The sequence below is a fragment of the Clinocottus analis genome, unplaced genomic scaffold, assembly GCF_023055335.1.
Source record: "Clinocottus analis isolate CAN_PGR_092001 unplaced genomic scaffold, fCliAna1.0.p SCAF_22, whole genome shotgun sequence".
NCBI lineage: Eukaryota > Metazoa > Chordata > Actinopteri > Perciformes > Cottidae > Clinocottus > Clinocottus analis.
The window spans coordinates 8466775-8484730 of record NW_027175954.1 but is presented as its reverse complement, the minus strand read 5'-3'; the positions used below and the strand labels follow the sequence as shown (position 1 = coordinate 8484730).

General features: G+C 40.2%; 1 protein-coding gene across 1 annotated transcript; it reads left to right on the top strand.

Annotated features, from left to right (window-relative positions):
- Positions 1–6115: 6115 nt before the first annotated feature.
- On the top strand, positions 6116–17464 carry p4hb (prolyl 4-hydroxylase, beta polypeptide). The gene is made up of 11 exons (XM_068589251.1): positions 6116–6451; positions 8401–8607; positions 9748–9881; positions 10306–10443; positions 11779–11883; positions 12017–12142; positions 12275–12475; positions 12572–12692; positions 13272–13453; positions 13880–13993; positions 15983–17464. Exons 1-11 carry the CDS (start codon positions 6313–6315, stop codon positions 16052–16054), a joined length of 1539 nt encoding a protein of 512 aa, XP_068445352.1. The 5' UTR covers positions 6116–6312; the 3' UTR covers positions 16055–17464.
- Positions 17465–17956: the final 492 nt, after the last annotated feature.

Sequence of the window (17956 nt, the reverse complement as noted above, 5' to 3'; positions counted from 1 at the left end):
TAAGATATAAATATTGTTGTATATCAATAAAAGCATAAAGTCACAAATCCTTACAGCGTTTGTTGGTGTGTTTTTCTCTCTCATGCGACAGCGGAACATACAGCTGCACGGAAATTTGATAAACAGAAAATAACATGGCATGTCTTTAGGGAAAAATATATTTTTAGTATTTTTTTTTATAGTAACACAACTAGGTTAAGTAATTTTATTTCTCATTTGCATTTGTTACAGAGTTCAAACTCACTGAAATCATCGCATGGCATGACAACAAGGAAAAGACAAGCAGAAGAAGGGGCTGTAAAATTAAATTAAAGAGCAGATATCATGCTCATTTTCAGGTCAATACTTGGATTATGTGCTTTAATGTTCAAAGAAAAAACAAAATTATCATAATGTTTGTCTTAATATATTAGTATTCTGAGTAAAATGCTCTGTTTTAGCTGTCTCTTTAAAGCAAATATTCACCTCAAAATCAAAAATAATGGTTGTCCTTCCTTCAGCGCTATTAATCAATCTAGATTGTTTTTGTGCGAGTTGGTTATTGTTGGTTATATCGGCTGTAGAGATGTCGGCCTTCTCTTAAATTTAATCTAGAATATATCTTAGGTCGCAGTGCTCAAAGCAACAAACACATTAGAAAAACTCAACAGTGACATCTCTTTCCAGGAAACCTGACCAGGTTATTCAAAATAATCCACAGACCTTGTTGTAAAACCTGTAAACCCAGTTTGCTCTGATTAGCGTGCAAGAAAAATCTGGTACACCTTTGCAAAGTCTACAAATCGTGAATGGAGACCTTCAGATTGGGGAATGTAACGAGCCTGCATTTGACATACTAAGCAGAGCCAAATTTGTATGTTTTGTTGAATCACATATTTTCTGATCTATAAAAAAACTGACTGGCATGGAAGACACTCCAGATACCCAAAATAAATTGTTGAAGCCAATATTGCACTTTTTACTCTCCAGAACATTTATTTCAAAACATTTCTTTCCAAAATTGTTGTATATACAACCATATTAGGTTACCTATCAGTGTAAAGTAGCTAAAAGTAGTCCCTCCTTTCCCAGCCACAGCATTAGTGATGCTTAAATGTGAATGTATGTACTTGAAATGCTAATCATTTTGTACTAATTTTGCTTACTTAAGCAAAATATCTAAAAAGTAAAAAAGACTCATTTCACAACAGAATTAAACCTTAGCCACAAAAGGTGTTTTTCAGTCCTGTATTGTGGATACAGGATAATGGGATATTCATAGTATTTACCACTAGGGGGCGCCAATTCATCAATAATATTGAGCAAGTAATGTTTCACCCTCACTGTTTTCAGTGTTTGTTGGTGGTACATGAATACATTGTGTGGTTGAAATGTGATATTTACAACAGTGTAGATCAAATCCGTTCTCATAATAGGGGCTACAAGGATTAAAGATTGCAGTTAACATAAATGAATACCACAGATATTGTTGGAGGAAAAATAGCATAGACCAGGAAACATTTTTAATTAACGCTACATCACAGTAACATGTGTAACAAAAATAAAAAAAATATTAGCTATCAGTGGATAGCTGTTATTGTTTTGCCATCGTTACATCAGATACCGGGACATCGTCTGCATCTGCTCGCGACATCTACGCTAATTCAGTAAACCTGCTGCCACTTCCCTGTGTGGGTTTCTCCCTGTTCGCGTGATTGTCTGGAGGTGTGCTGGAGTCAGAGCAGAGCCACACCAGCTGCACTTCATTTTTGTAATCAGCCCTCTCCAAATACTTAATGCTGCTACTTCCACTCTGCAAGATCGTAGACTTTGCTACTCGTCAGTGTTGTAACCCTTTGAGACAATTTACTACCTGTTGTGCTTTTAGCCAGTTTTCCAGTACTCATCCAGTTCTCTGTATGCAGTCAGAACACTGGTCCTTGTTTCCTGCCTGGTCAAGCCATAATGCTCTGCCCGAAACCCTTCAATACTCCGTCTCCTTGGATCTCCATCAGGCTCGACACGAAAATCTCTTTTGCCCTTATTCCTGTACCTGCACCTGGGTTCACCTGTCCTGAAGCCGCAGAAAAGATCAGTTCTCACATAATCCATGGTCTCCCTTGGTTCTTGGTCATCCTTTGTTGAAGGACTGCCCCTGCTATAGCCACAGCCAATGACTCTCACCTACCTGCTCAAGCTTCCCCTATCTAGCAACCATCAAGCCTATGCTCAGCAATAAAATCCTTATTCACCTTAGTTCTGTTTCCTTGGCTGTATTCACACCTGCTTTTACTTGTTCTGCAGCCCCACGAAACCTGAATATTTGAATTATCTGGTAAAGATAGTGGAGTATTTAGCATCTAAACCGCAAGGAGTTTACCAAAACGGAGCTGAAGAAGGATACCTTTTTTTAATTTTTTTTTTTAAAAAGCTGCTGCCAAATTAATTATAATGTTCTATGTCTGCTTATTTGGGCAGCTTTTAGCACATTAACCTGAATATGTTAGAAGGGATAATATCTGTATTCCAACTGTGAAATAGGACTTGAACACAAGTTGGTTGTTCCACCTGCACATGCTATCTAAGATCACAATATATGCAAATTCTGTGGGAAGCATGTGCTACTGTGGCACAAACCTGAATACTGAACCACACGTTGCTGTATCCCATTGGTCCTGAATGCTAAGGAATGGTAGAAACGTAGAGGACACATTTCATGTATGTGCCTCTAGTTGTATGACAATTGTAAAACAATTTTGACAAAAAAAGGTTGTCATGAAACTGTTATTGTAAGGCTGTTGAGCAAATATGGAGCAAAAAGCAGAATACACAGATCTCTCTCTCTCTCTCTCTCTCTCTCTCTCTCTCTCTCTCTCAGTTATGTACAATACGACTCTGCCGAATGTCCCTGTAATAACTTGGTGGCTCTAATGGTACCTCACGTCTACTATGCACCTATAGTAGGGTTCACTCATGAAAAACATTTTCAGCAACCATATGTTTAATTTGTGAACACAAACATCTGATACTCTCCTTCACGGTGTGTTATGTACATAACCTCATGTGTTAATCCAATGTCTCGTTGAAAATACATGTGCTGTATAAATATGGTGTTATGAATGGAACAAGCTGGCAGACGTTAATTTCCGCTACTTCAGCGCCCGTATTGTTTATTATAAACTTGCGTCATATTCAGAGTCCCCAGTAATTGAATGTCCTGACTTCTATAGCCTCAAGGACTCCAGGGGCCTGCACTGGTAGCGTTGGCATGGTAACTGTACCTCTTTTTTTTCTATAAATGTATTTAGAAGTGAACATTTTTCTCTGGCTGTCTCTGCCAGCATCCTTAATAAAATCCCATTAAGCTTTAATGACCTGAAGTTATCAATTTTGGTCAAAACATCAGCTCAAAAGCTGTGTCCATGGATCAGCCTGTCCTAATTTTTCATCGTGTCCTACTCTGAATTCCTCCTGCGTATTATGGGACTTCCTGGTGCAGTCGTTGATAAACAATTACATTTCTTTTTTGCATCCTTCTGTTTCAGTGCAGCTCAGAATCCTCTGTTTAGCAACAAAAAGCAGAGCTGATCAATATTTGTGTTCTTTATTTATAGAATTTTTTAAAATGCCAACAGTTGCTGATTACTTTAAGATAAGATTTTACCTACTAAACATATTATGTTATGAAATATGTTGCCCATTCAGCCATAAAATGCATGGCTTTTAGCTCACAATTTCCATCTGTTTGCTTTGGTTCAGTCTGAAATTTCTCAACTAACTGAGCTGCTATCATGGTGTAAAGTAGTTGTGCCTCAACTAGCTAACATGCTGGTTACATGTTAATTCATCACAAAATGATAATCCAATAATAATTCTGCATGAAGAGTACTTTGACTTAATGGTTATCAGCAGACTGCTTGGGTTTGACCTGCAGGCTTCGTAAAAGATAAACAAATATTAAAAAGGAGATGAAATTTGCTGAACTGCTTTAAAGGAGGTCAATATTTGCACTTAAAAACTAACCTCGATAAAATAAACAGATGACCTCTCCCTTTACCAGAGTTATTAGTTACATGTCTCGCAGAAACTGTGAAACATAAATGGTACAGCTGCAAAGAGGTGTGTGGAAATCACACTCAATGAAAACTAACAGAGAGCTGTAAGGTAAGTAAAGTAAAAAGAACATTAACATCTACATTAGTATTAATTTAATTGTATCAACAACTTTAGATCTTATCAATTATGTATCACTCTTATTGACAGAATGGAGGATGTGGACAAACCAAGTACAAAAGTGACAAACTGTTACAAATTGCATCAGTTTATTGGGTGGCAAAGCTCACTCACTGCTTTGTCAACCTGAGGAGTACAAAGCAAGATTGTTGTCATAGCGTCATATGTCATTTTGTCTTTGCTAGAAATACAATGTTAACCTGTCACTGAGACATTAAGGTACTAGTATGTGTTTTACAAGCACTATTATTGCATAAGTCCGCACTGAACCTGTTATCTTTTGTGAAATATTGACAGAATCTAATAGAATAAACACCAGCCCATAGAGTACCGCAGTCATTTCCCGAGCACCTATCGGGCAAAGACTATAGGTAAACCTCAACTTATTATATAATTACATGGCAGCTGCTGGTGTATTAAATCTGTTAAAACGTTAAATTATTTATAATGTAAAACAAATACAAAATAACTCCTTCCATTAACAAAGAGATCATATTGGAGTGTGTGGTATTAATTGTAGGCCAGTAATAATATGGGTCAATTAGTCTCTACCTTTAACCGAGTGGAATAACAGGAGACAAATACTAGAAACAATGTTATATGCAATGTATATGCAAATATTGGCTATACAATACCTTATATAATACTTGTCAAGTGTTAGGACATTGAGTACAATATAAGCAATTAAAGAAATCCAAGAGCTATTATGTTGTGCCTGTAAGTAATCTCACTTCAACACATGTACAACACATGGACTGAAGCAGCAGGTCTTCTGATAGCTGGGTTTGATGAAAAACATTTGTCAGATGTATACATTTGTTTCTTTAGTTTGACTGCTGTGCATGATTCAACAGGGCGTGAGTATAGTCTTCTCAGTTTTTGTTTCCTGATTTGGCTGTTCTGATCGCAGGTTTGCATTTAACCCTTACAATGCCTAAATACTGAGCAGCTGTTTGGGTGTGGGCTACAGCCCTTAACCAAGTAAGTAGTAAACAAGGTGGTTGTCTAAAATGATTTTAAAGGTGTTTAATTGACCCATGCAGAAACTAAAAGGTCAAATATCTCTGTTGCTTCTATTTAGACCATTATCTTTTAATCGATAGCTGGTGTAACTTCGATACTGTATACTATACACACAAAATAAACGTTGTGCAGAGGCCATGCATCAAAGTATCCTATCCCTTCTGTATTTCTGTGAGAAGGTCTTATCTTTTCTCTCTGGTAATATAAATGAGAAAACTCTGTCTCTTGGAGGAAGGAGGGAAGATAAAACCGCCAAAACCAGACTTACTTGTACACAGCTGAATTCAACCCAAAGTGGTCTAACAGGAGTTGGGTCACTCTTAACAAAATGTTGTCCTTTTAACATCCCCAATTGTCCCATTTTCCAAACAACAAGACAGCAACCGTAACCTCACCAGAACATGATAATATTAATATTTATACAAAACACCATTTGGGGGATTTTTTTGCGACAAACTGGGAGAATCATTCAGACTTTGGCATGTCTCCTTTGCAAACACATTTCCAAGCAACGCCCCTCCCCATAGTTGCATCAGTTACAGTTATATGCATAGTCAGAAAACGATTGTAATTCCCAAAGTTACAACACAGTGTACTTATTTTATTGATGGAACATATGGTTTTCCACACATTTGTATAAACTAAAATAATGCAGCATGATACAGCCACAGTATGATTAAAACTCCGCTTACATATAGATTACGTTAGCCCGTTTAAATAGCGTAAGTGCTTCCAACTCGTGTCTCGCCCACAGTTTTCCACGATCCCTTACGTGTAGTAATGAAAGCAGATAGCAGGGAGCGTCACTCATTCACTTCCAGGTGCAGTCAGCAGCGGTCCAGTCACAATTCAACACGAACTGCTTTCGGCCTGATAAATGCGCATGCGCACTACGGATGACCCCACCGGTTTCTGCGTGCGATGCCACGTTAGTAGCGGTAGACACAAAATACCAGCTACTCTCCCAACCTTAAACAACGTCAAATACCAGCACCAAGACCAGTTTCACAGACACACCGTAGCCGACCGCGTCTCCAGCTCTCGTCCCTCTGTCAAGAAGACTATTCGACGGCAACTATGTTCAAGTTTCTGCTCGTCTGCACCCTGGCTGTGGCCAGCAGAGCCGAGGTCGGCGAGGAAGAAGACGTCCTGGTGCTGAAGAAGAGTAACATTGACGAGGCACTGAAGGCTCATCCCAACATCCTGGTGGAATTCTGTGAGTAACGGGAGCAACAGAATCTCTCCGGCGGCCGTTGGCCGTCTTTAGCAGGATCGCCGGTTAGCTAGCTAGCTAAATGCAGCCTGGTGTTCGTATTAGCATCAAACTTTGACACTTCTTCTGACACGTCGCTGTTGTTAGTGGCCGACTTTCTTAGGTCGTGCTGAATTTTGCGTGTATGCTTGAATCTACTTCGTCTACTTCCCACACCAGCTGTGCTCGCCGTAGTTTAAACTGAGTGTACATGCTAAACTGGAGGCATTGTTTATAAGACTGCGTTTTTCCTTTTTTATCGGACTGTTTCCCTGTAACTCTGACTAACGTTGACCAGCACCAAGTATCTTTAAACATCTAAAATATCTTGACGAGGATTCAAAGCACAAACCCCCAACTCGTCTCTCTACTAATGTCAAACAAATTGCAGCTTCAGTTTACCCATTATGCATGTTTTATTTATTCTCTCCAGCGCACGAGTGTTATAGGAAACATTAGCTCATAGCAGTGCACCCTCCTGCTTTATCACCTTTGTTCCTTCGGGATGAAGAAAGCTGTAATAGCATAATAATTTTACACCCGAAGCTGAGCGGATTATGCTACATGAACCAGTAAAGTACGGGTATATTGTGTTTCGATTGCCTGCTGTGGTTTCACATCGTACGCTTCGGTTTGTGTGCAGGCCCCGGACGTCTCGTTCAGTCATTTGCATGCAGTTCTCGACTTTATTTTCACTCGTAATGGGATAAGATTGCCTGGCACAGCGCCACTTCTTCTTTGCCTGCAGGCCCATCCCGCTATACTTTTGTCAGATTGTTGACTTGCTCACATTTGTATGTGACAAATCAGTGGGCCAGTCAGAGATGGCCTTGGGGGAGATTCACCAATGCGCTCAAGATGGGAGGGATGAATGCTTTTCTTTTTTTTTGCCCACGTATTCGTCAACTGGGCGGGATCTGAGTGGGACGTGGAGCTAGGTTGACGTGTACTTAACAAAAGTTCATCTGTGCGTTGAAGTAGTGGACTGGTTTGGAACCATGACGATGTTTTGGTTAGTCACGGATTCAAGGTGATGCAATTCAGGTTCATTTTAGGTGACGTGTCATTTCTGATTGGACACAAATTCCGAACAGATAATGTAATAGCTAATGTGTAATTTGCAAGCCACAGTGTTCAATTACACATGCATAAAAAAACTCTGAGTGATTATCTTGCATTTGATTGTGGTTTGCTTCTGTCCACAAAAGGAAATGTTTATCAAAAGCTGTCTGGAAAACATTCTTTATTATTTTTGAACCAGGTCAATGCACAAATGAACCTTGTATAAAACAAGGACGGGAATGAATGTACCGTTTGTTTTTTTGCTGGTGTACCGAGTGCAAATAGGTATAATAATACAAAAGGGCTGCCAATTAGTCAATCTGTTTTTTAATAATAGTGCATGTATAAAGTTTGGTTTATAAAATATCCTAAGAGAATATAAAATGCCATTACAAGTTCCCTGAGCCTAAGCTGTCATCCTCAATTGTTTTTCTTCTGATCAGCAGTCCAAAATCGAATGAATGAAAGTTACAATGAAGAAAAGCAGCAAGGGAACAATCTATCAAAACAGTTGGTAATTTATTGTCCATTGCACAATAAACAATTTCCTCAACTTTAATCTGCTTTGTATAAGCAGGACAGAGTATTGGTCGAGAGCTTAGACGGCTTTCAAGTCATAACTTGTGTGTGGAGGATCATTCATTTTAGTGATTTTTGACAACACTTGCTCATTGGTGCTCCTCATTTGCCATGTTTCTTTTTTTATAAACCAGATTTTTTTCCAATAATATTACTAGATGGATCTTAATTTGCCCTGAAGGATTTTTTTGTGCCAAAAATGATCAACCTTTAGCAACTTTGCAAACTTATGTTTATGTGCCCAGTTAAATGACATTCTGAAACTCCCGCAGATGCCCCATGGTGTGGTCACTGCAAGGCCTTGGGTCCAGAGTTTGCCAAGGCCGCTGGCATGCTGAAGGCAGAGGGTTCAGCGGTCCGCCTGGGTAAGGTGGACGCCACAGAGGAGACCGAGCTGGCCCAAGAGTATGGCGTGCGGGGATACCCCACCATCAAGTTCTTCAAAGGCGGAGAGAAAGAGTCACCCAAAGAGTACTCTGGTAAGCGTTACTTTAATTTTTATTTGTATGGAATCCCTTGCATGTATTACCTGCGGCTGTAGCTCAGGGGGATGAGAGGTCGTCCCGTTACCACAGGGTAGCCGGTTTGACCGGTTTGTAAACTTAATGAAGTAGTTTTTTTTACAAAATGACATAACCCTGAGTAACTCATAGGAAAGTTAGCGAACATTATTTCATAAGTTAATCTCATGAGAGGCTTCATAGATGTCATAAAGAATCTGTTCTGACAATGGAAGGCGAGCCCTATAGACTTTCTTCATCAAAGTAATACGACCTGCACAGCAGCATAAACTGTAAGTTAGCCAATCAGCTTTGAGCAACAAGACTGAGACACGATGTAGGTTGGGCCTTCCTCGCACAGTCACCTCATGCTGACTCTGAGCGAGTAGAGAGATGTGCAGTTCTTCACGTTGCCTCTTCTCTGCTGGCCTGAACCAGGCCATGTTTGGAAAGGAGCGGGAGAGTAGTTTGGGGAAGTTGTTTTTAATAGTGTATGTAGAAATTAATACAACACAACCTCACAGTATTACTCCAACACCATGTGCTGTATCACTTCATCATGTTTCCTAGTAAAATTGCTACTATATTGCATCACTAGTTGCATCACTGTCCGACAGCCAAGTCTATCTTAAATCTCCTTTTAATTGCAACAGTATTACTAGAAAGAAAGGTAGACGTGTTTTTGCAACCTCACAAAGTTGGCATACTAATTTTATTTTTTTCTAATGTACTTATGGTGCTTCGATTTTAAAAGTGAAAAAGAGTGAGCAGGTTTGTGTATTGCCATTTAAATTAAGAGCTGAAATGTACTTTCATGCTCCAGAAGGGTGTCTCTGCGCGTGCATATATTCAGTTTGACCACAGTATAAGCAGTGTAAGTTTACTTAAACATCTGCACCCTTGAGGCACTGCATTATTAAGTTGAAGTTGGGTATATCCAGGTCCCTTTGTTCTGTTCAACTGCTAAGAAAGCTGTATCCTACTTTACTGATGAGCATGAAGCTGATCACATTGTTAATATTTTATTTAAATCATTAAAGTTTAGCATTTGACTCATGGTTTTTTGAGAAGTCTTTGCCTACAAAAGTGCTTGAGTTATTGTGTTCTGTTGCATTTCAGCTGGCAGACAGGCAGATGACATCGTCGCCTGGCTGAAGAAGCGCACTGGCCCGGCTGTTGTCACCCTCGCCGACATTACTGAGGCAGAGTCTTTAATCGCTGACAATGAGGTGGCAGTCATCGGATTCTTTAAGGTGATTTTCTGAGCTTTCAAGTTCTAAATATAAGGTAATTTTGTAGTAAAGTTTCTTCCTTTTTGTTTTATGGTGACGTATACATATATTTTTCTCATATCCTTCAATGCTTGATGTAATATGGCTACCTTCACATATGCATACAGTATGATAACACAGATTGCATTGCTCAGATTATTGTATGGCATTGTCAACATCTAGCTTTGTTGCTTTATTATATCAGAAGCAAAACTTAAAACAATTTGGGATATTTAGTATCTTATTTTTACAAATAAAAAAAGTGTAACCTAACCTTTCCTGTTATATTTTGTTGCTTTTAAAGCATGGAAAGAGAATGCTGCAGGTTCAATTTGCCTATGTTTAATTTAATGGAGAACACTTGCACACTGCTTTATCTTAAGGGAATTTATGTATGCGTCTGTAGGATTCCAACTCTGCCGGAGCTAAGGCCTACGAAAATGCAGCTGAATCCACAGACGACATTCCTTTCGCCATTACCAGTGACGATGCTATTTTCTCCAAGTTTGAGGTGTCCAAGGACGGCGTGGTCCTCTTCAAGAAGGTGACTTCCAAGTTCTTAAGTTTAAGTCTTCTTCAACACAAATATGATGTTGATGGGTATGTAAACATATATGAACACATTGTGGTTGCATGACATTTCATGAGCTGCAAATTCCTAATTGGTTGATTTACCCGCTGCCCTGGTTCTGGTCACATTATAATGTAAATGGGTTACTCGTGGCCTTGTATCAGCTTATGAAACAGTCAGATGTGAACGTGTGTACAGACTACTGGAGACACTCCAGTGTTTTTAATCTCATTCTGGTAATGTGATGCTGTCAACCTCACCGTATCCACTCTCCATTGCTAATCTTGGCTTGTCTGAAGCCCCTCAACATTTTAGATGTGCGTCTGCCTTTGGGTCTGTTGCTCAACCTCAGCATCTTTTCTTCTTCCAATTTTGTAGCCGAATTAAATTTACACAAGATGTTATATTTTTTAAGAAAGGTGATTCTTGTCTTGTATCTCAGTTATTGACTTCAACCATCCCTGGCTGAATAGGTCAGGAATCATTTAGCTTATCAGCACAACAGTATCTAAATTGTCGTGTCCATCACACAAAAAAAAAATCAAACCACAGCATATATCCTCTTATTGCTCTACTCAGTGGCAGTTCAGCGTTAGGTAAAAAAAAAAATTTTTTTTTAAATTTTGCCACCAAAATTGCCAATTGTGTGCTCACAATTCTCAGTCACTTACATAGTCCCAGGCTGTTTATTTAAAAGTTCTGCCTTAACACTTTTTCTTCTGTTACCTCTTGATATATTTGCAGTTGATCAGTAATGAAATAATTAGGCAAACTCTATATATTTCAGTGTGTTTTAGCTCTCAGTCCTTTTGAGTTATAGATGATCTTCTTTCATTTTGGCACATGGACCCAGGCTCAGTCTTCCCACTGCCATTGTCTGGCCTGTAATCCATGTTGGTAACCCTACCCTGACAAAAAAACACTGACATGTGGGGTTGTTGTCTACATTTAAGCAAACCCTTCCAAAGCACAGACTTGCTCACAAAACAGCTTGGGTCTTTCACTTGTTTATTGCAACAGGGTTTAAGGCTTAAGTTTCATAGCCTCGGTCAGTGACCGCAAACCTGGTAGCATGCCAATGGCCAAATGTCCCTTTTCCTATTGTATGCCAGTAAGAGTTGCTTGGCACAGCAGTAACATGGCTATTCTTAACACTTAATAGTCTATTTTGGCTGCTGGCTCTTGTCAGTTGGGGGTTACCAAGGGATATTAAAGAAGTGTATTTGGTAAATCTATGTTTGGTGTTCACAGGCAGACTAGGTGGGTGGATTACCAGTGACTCTAAATGTTTCCATGTTTTCTTTACAGTTTGATGAACTGCGCAATACCTTTGATGGAGAGCTGACCAAAGAAAACCTCCTGGCTTTTGTCAAGTCCAACCAGCTGCCTCTGGTTATCGAGTTTACAGAGCAGGTAGTCACTGGGGACATGCACGTCCACATGACCGTTGACATCTCTTTTCTATACTACACACTAATGTCTACAACTATGACCAGTATAAGTATTATCCCCACATGCCAATCTTTTATATTTCCGTTGTCTGCAGACCGCACCGAAAATATTTGGAGGAGAAATCAAGTCCCACATTCTTATGTTTCTGCCAAAAACTGCTTCAGACTTCCAGGACAAAATGGACCAGTTTAAGAAAGCTGCAGAAGGATACAAGGGTCAGGTAGGTGAACAGTCCCAATGCACTCGTCTTTAATTTGTCAACTGTAAATAATACAGAATGCATGTCAAGACGGGATCTTTCTAAATGATCCATGAAGATCAAATCAATTATTGACTTATCTCTTCTTTCCAGATCCTGTTCATTTTCATCGATAGCGACGTGGACGACAACCAGCGCATCCTGGAGTTCTTCGGCCTGAAGAAGGAGGAATGCCCTGCCATCCGGCTCATCACCCTGGAGGATGAGATGACGAAGTACAGGCCCGATAATGACGCAATCACAGCAGAGGCCATCATTGGTTTCTGCAACCTGTTCCTTGAGGGTAAACTCAAGGTAAAGAGAGAGAGAGAGAGGCGAGTGGTCAGTCATGCCAGCAAGAGTATGTTATAGATGTACATTATTAATGCAGAGTTGATTCTTCTCTCACAGCCCCACCTCATGAGTCAAGACATCCCTGAAGACTGGGACAAAACCCCTGTCAAGACTTTGGTCGGCAAGAACTTTGAGGAGGTCGCTTTCCATCCTTCCAAGAACGTCTTTATTGAATTCTGTAAGATTCTCATCTTTATTCTTTTTGCAGTCAAAGCTCAGTTGCTCATAGGCAAGAAAGAGGGCAGCGCTTCTTGCCATTCCTCACTTTACCCTGTCTTAAGCCCTTTTCAAATACCAAAAGTTCATACGAGGGGCTCACCCACTCTCACAGCCCACTAACTGCGAAAATAATTTGTAACTAGATACAGAAGTTGAAAAGATTTGGTTAAATATAGCTGCTGGATTTTTTTCCTTCTACTGCGATCCACATCCAATTTGCACTATTTATGGAGGGAATTTTCCATCGCTGTCCGTTGGACTGCGATGGAAAGCAGAGCTCATGAAGCTGAGGCTACATGTTCATAGTGCGTTTCCCTGCTTCCTGCTATACACTGCGGCAGGATGTGCAGCCCCGAAATCAGTTTTCAGACACCCTGTTGACCGAAGGTTGTTTTATTGTCCGAAAAGAAAACGCATGTTAGTGCATTTAAATGTCTTGACTCGCCAATATGTAAATTAACTAAAGCTAATCAATGTTTACTGGTACTAGTCTGTCTGAAATGAATATCAACAAAACTACATTTTTGTGGTATTCCAGATGCACCCTGGTGTGGACACTGCAAACAGCTGACTCCCATCTGGGAGAAGTTGGGAGAGAAGTACAAGGACAGTGCTGACATCATCGTGGCGAAGATGGACTCCACAGCCAATGAGATTGATTCGGTCAAAGTCCACAGCTTCCCCACTCTTAAGTTCTTCCCTGCAGGAGATGAGCGCACGGTGCGTGTTGCTAAATATTTGCTTTCCCTTACAATTGATTCACAAGCAGAGGAAGAATAAATAATTCATTGGTATCATCTTGCATATTGTCAGGAATTACCATCTCCATTTGTGTTGACTGACCTATATATAATTCTTCTATCACCTTTCCACCCGTTATCACATTAATCCTCTTATTCATGACATGACTTTGCAACTGGGAGTTGTATTGTTCCGGGTGATTATTTGGATCCCAAATTATTCACAGGCATCTTTGGTGCCTCTTGATTTAGCAGTGTTAACAATGTGCAGAAACCTGAGCTACAATGGCAGCTATGAGATGCTGTTTAATATATTCCTGTTTGCATTTTCTCAAATGTTTTGGGGTCGTTGATTGGACACACAATCTTAGACATTCATCAGATATGTTTGATCTCTGGTCAATAGGTGATTGATTATAACGGGGAGAGAACACTTGAAGGCTTCACCAAATTCCTTGAGAGTGGCGGTAAGGAGGGCGGCGCCCCTGCAGGAGACGACGATGAAGATCTAGACGCAGAGGTAAGATCATAACTGAGCGATTTATTCACGCACTTTGCAAAAGCAGTGCAGTTAAAGCACAGTCGTAGCTTTATAAGATGACTCTTATTAAAGAAGCTGCCTGAGCCTCAACAACTGTTGCTCGTTGGAAACCACATGAAAGAAATCAGTATGATCACACAAAAAACTACTTTGTATGCCGTGCTCGTTTGTACTGTGTAATGACTTCAGACAAATGTGTTTATGTACTGATACCTAAAACCAGTAGGGACATTTTCATATTGAGGAGGTATCCATGAATTATGCAAACAAGAGATAACTGGGACCAAAGCAAGAGCAGCAACAGCAGCATCAACAGAAGGGTTTCATTACTCAAACTGTTACACTTTGTTTACAATAAACAGGGTTTCCACATGTTTTGCTTAATGTACATAGCGAGTTGTTATGTAAATAAATGATTTTGAAAATCCAACTGCTAACATGTATGTTACATTCTGACTGTTTGCTATTATGTGACCACATTTGCAAAAGATTGTAGCTTAGACCCACAAAGTGATGTCGCTCTACAAATTAGGTGCCTCTACTTCAGCTAGATCATTTGGCTAATAAGCTCGCTAGGCACTGCAAAAGCATCAAATATGACTACAACTCTTTATACTGTTGCTGCTTCATATACGCCACATTTTCACAACAAAGGCTGTACAATATGCTAAATATTAAACCATGCAATGTAGCTTACTCACAGACGCCCTATATTTAACTAACAGACTCATGCGTTCAAATCATTATCTGTGGTGATTAGCTAACGTTAGCGTGAGTGTCAGCTTTTTAGACTTTCAACTAATGTTGGCTAGTTATATTTAAAAAATAATAATTCAGTTATAATTACTAATTTCATTACTTGTGTTAATTTTGGACACAATTACAGTACGATCTCCAAAATGTTGGAGATGTCAAATAATTTAACATTTAATAGCTTCCTTTTTTCATTTGGATTCCTGAGCCAGTGAGGCTTTACGTTTGGGATCGTAAAGGCAGCCAGAAAACTTTCATTTATTTACCCATTCAGTCTACACTCTGATCCAGAAAGTTGGAACTGTTTTGCAGGCTGTGACGTAGAGGCAGCTCTGCTGCAGGAGTGCATGTTCAGCTGCAAGCTACACTTCTGAAGTGGCATAACTGAACAATAGCAAGCAATGTAAGATCTCAGGTTTGAATAATACTGTTTTTAGAAAACGTGCCAATAATGGCACCTTTCCTAAACTTATCCTATGTACAAGATGTTAAGATGCGTGATCTGCCAAGCATACTAACCAGATCACCATGCTTTTGTTAAAGATGCTCTTTGCAGACCGTTCGGTCTGCTACATCTCTTCTGCGTCCAGCACATATTGCGGGGGTGATCCTTTTTACTAGCAGCTTTCCACTCCACTATTGCCTCTACTTACCCCTTTCTCAGAAGTCTAATTGCAGCCCAGCTGAATGATGTGAGCTAATGCCTACTAGATCTGTCATCGCTTTTTTACTTTGATTTGTTTAGCAACTCCATGGCCCCAGGCAACCATTAAAACATTGTAATGCAGCCAATACTGTAAGATTGTATTGTTTGAGGTTAGCAGATCATATTAATGTTCAGTGGGGCATTCGTGAATGTTGCCTTTTTAGTAGTCACTGACTCCCAGGCAGTCTATTAAATTTGAGGAGATGCATCCTATCCCTTTCACCCATTAACTATAATCGGTTCTCCTCAAAAAGGTCCCAAATAAAACCACTAAACTAGTGCAGGTGGAACCCAACTAGGGTCTGTGATGCTGTTTACAAATGTGGTGCAATCTAATTAAATCAAACCGAGCAGTTTATCTGAGCTGGTCTACAACAATGCAGTGTCGACCAACTTTTTTTTTTTTTGTAAAACCCCTCTTGTGCTTTCACTATTAAGTAGACCTGCATGCTCGACCGATTTTGAGATCCAGTCTTAATCTGTTATTAATCTCCTCCTCTGCTCTTCAGGATTTGGATGATGTGGACGAAGAACAGAACACTGACTCTGATGGTGAGGGCGATGACCACGACGAGTTGTAAGAGCTGGCAGAGGAGAGAGCGAGAGACGAGTCCTGCCCCAACCCTTCCAACCAGTCACCATCACTACCTTCACCTCCTTGTGGACCTTTCCTGTCCTGTGAACATTAATACTTCCCCTTAAACTGCCTTTCAGTCAGCCTGACTGCTGGCCAGCCCGCCAGTTGGTCAGTCAGTCCATCAGTGGCGTGGCAGGGCCTTTTTGCCAGCCGCATCTCCAAACCTCGCAAATTCTGGCCAGACTCGTCTAGTCCCACCTTGGGGGACTGTGTGGAACAGCGCAACACCTCTATGGGAGACCTCAATGCCTTCTCTAACAAAGCTCCACATCAGCTGTTTACGCCTTGTATATTTTAAACCAAATGTAAAAATGGCATTGAGAGAGTTTTCAAAAATATATTTTTTTTCTGTTTAATTCGCTCCCCTCTTAAAAAATAAGAAAAGCCTCGTCATTGTTCAGTGTGGGTATGAGCTAACCAGTTGTAACCTGTATATGGGGGGCTACCAATGTTCTTTCCCTCTGATGGAAATCCAGAGGATTTGTGTAGTAGTTGGCAAGGACTGATCTCTCAGAGGACATGGGGGCATCCTATAGATAAGTTTTATTTTGCAGTGTCTTCACTAAGATGAACCCCTCTGAGCTTGTCCAGTGTAGCACAAAGGACCCACCCCATCTGTAGCTGAGATTAATTATTTCCCTTCTTGCAGTGGGGAGCACTCTACTTTGTTTTCATTTCTTCATTCCCAAATAATTTCTCTCGGTTCAGTCTCCTCATTTAAACACGGCTACTGAAAAAGGAACAAAGGTTAACTTTTTTTCCCATTTTTATTTAATTGCTTTCACTATAAGTTTTTTTTAATTTTATTTAGGACTGTTTTTAATGGTGGCCCAGCTGGCCCTGCTGGTGCCGAGTTGACCCTTAGACACAGTCTCAGACATGGGATGTTTTTTGGAGCCAGTTCTGATAGGTCGCACTGCATTCATACCGAATCAGATTCACTGTGGTTGCTTAAACGGACAGAGATTGGTACAGTTTACTGGTCAGGTTTGTTTGAGAGAAGTGTCTGCTATATCTGAAGTGGGAGGGAACAATTGCACAGCCCCACCCCTCACCTGTACTGTACCTCCTGCACCCCTTTAGGTGTGTGTGTGTGTGTGTGTGTGTGTGTGCGTGTGCGCCATTTGAATAACTAGTTCATATTTTCTGGTTGTCCATGAAGGGGAGAATGAATGTACTGGGTGTTTGTTGTAGCCAGTGTGTTTGGCAGAAAGGGGAGGCTTGAGTAGAGCAAGGTGATGGGTTTGGCAGCTACAGTGGTGGGGGAAACTTAATATAGCATTCCATCATATCCAAATTGATGTGGAAAACGTAAAATGGTGGCCAATAAATAAATAAAAATTGGAAAAAATAAGATTGTTTTGAGTTCTTTTTTTTTTATTTATGCTGAAGTGCACTTCTACATTGACTGCATTAGTCTGTGTGTGAGGGAGATGTCAAAACTGCTCATTTTGTTGACAAATGATCCGAACTGTATTTGGTAGACGACTACTTTTCTGGGGTGTCTTGTCTGTTACTCATTTTGGTCAACTGCTATTGGGACGGATTGCCATAAAGTAGTGTAGAGGCATTTGTGGTGCCCAGAGGATGAATCCCACTAACTTGTGATCTCTTAACTTTTCATCAAGCGCTATTATGTCCCTTTTACTTTGATCAGCGGCAAAATACCTCCTTCTCAGCTGTACTTTGTTTTGTGCCAATTTGCTAAGACACTAAAAAGAGAAAGTGACTGACCATGGGTAAATATCATGCATGCTACACACTAGCATGTTAGCATGCTAGTGTTTGACACTGCTAAACCTACATACAGCCTCAGAGCCTCTGGCATGGCTGTAGACTCTTATTT

Coding starts and splice junctions, on each gene's coding strand:
- p4hb (XM_068589251.1), top strand. CDS start 6,313: ATGTTCAAGTTTCTGCTCGTCTGCACCCTGGCTGTGGCCAGCAGAGCC. Junction 6,452..8,400: donor CAACATCCTGGTGGAATTCT/GTGAGTAACGGG, acceptor AAACTCCCGCAG/ATGCCCCATGGTGTGGTCAC. Junction 9,882..10,305: donor CAGTCATCGGATTCTTTAAG/GTGATTTTCTGA, acceptor ATGCGTCTGTAG/GATTCCAACTCTGCCGGAGC.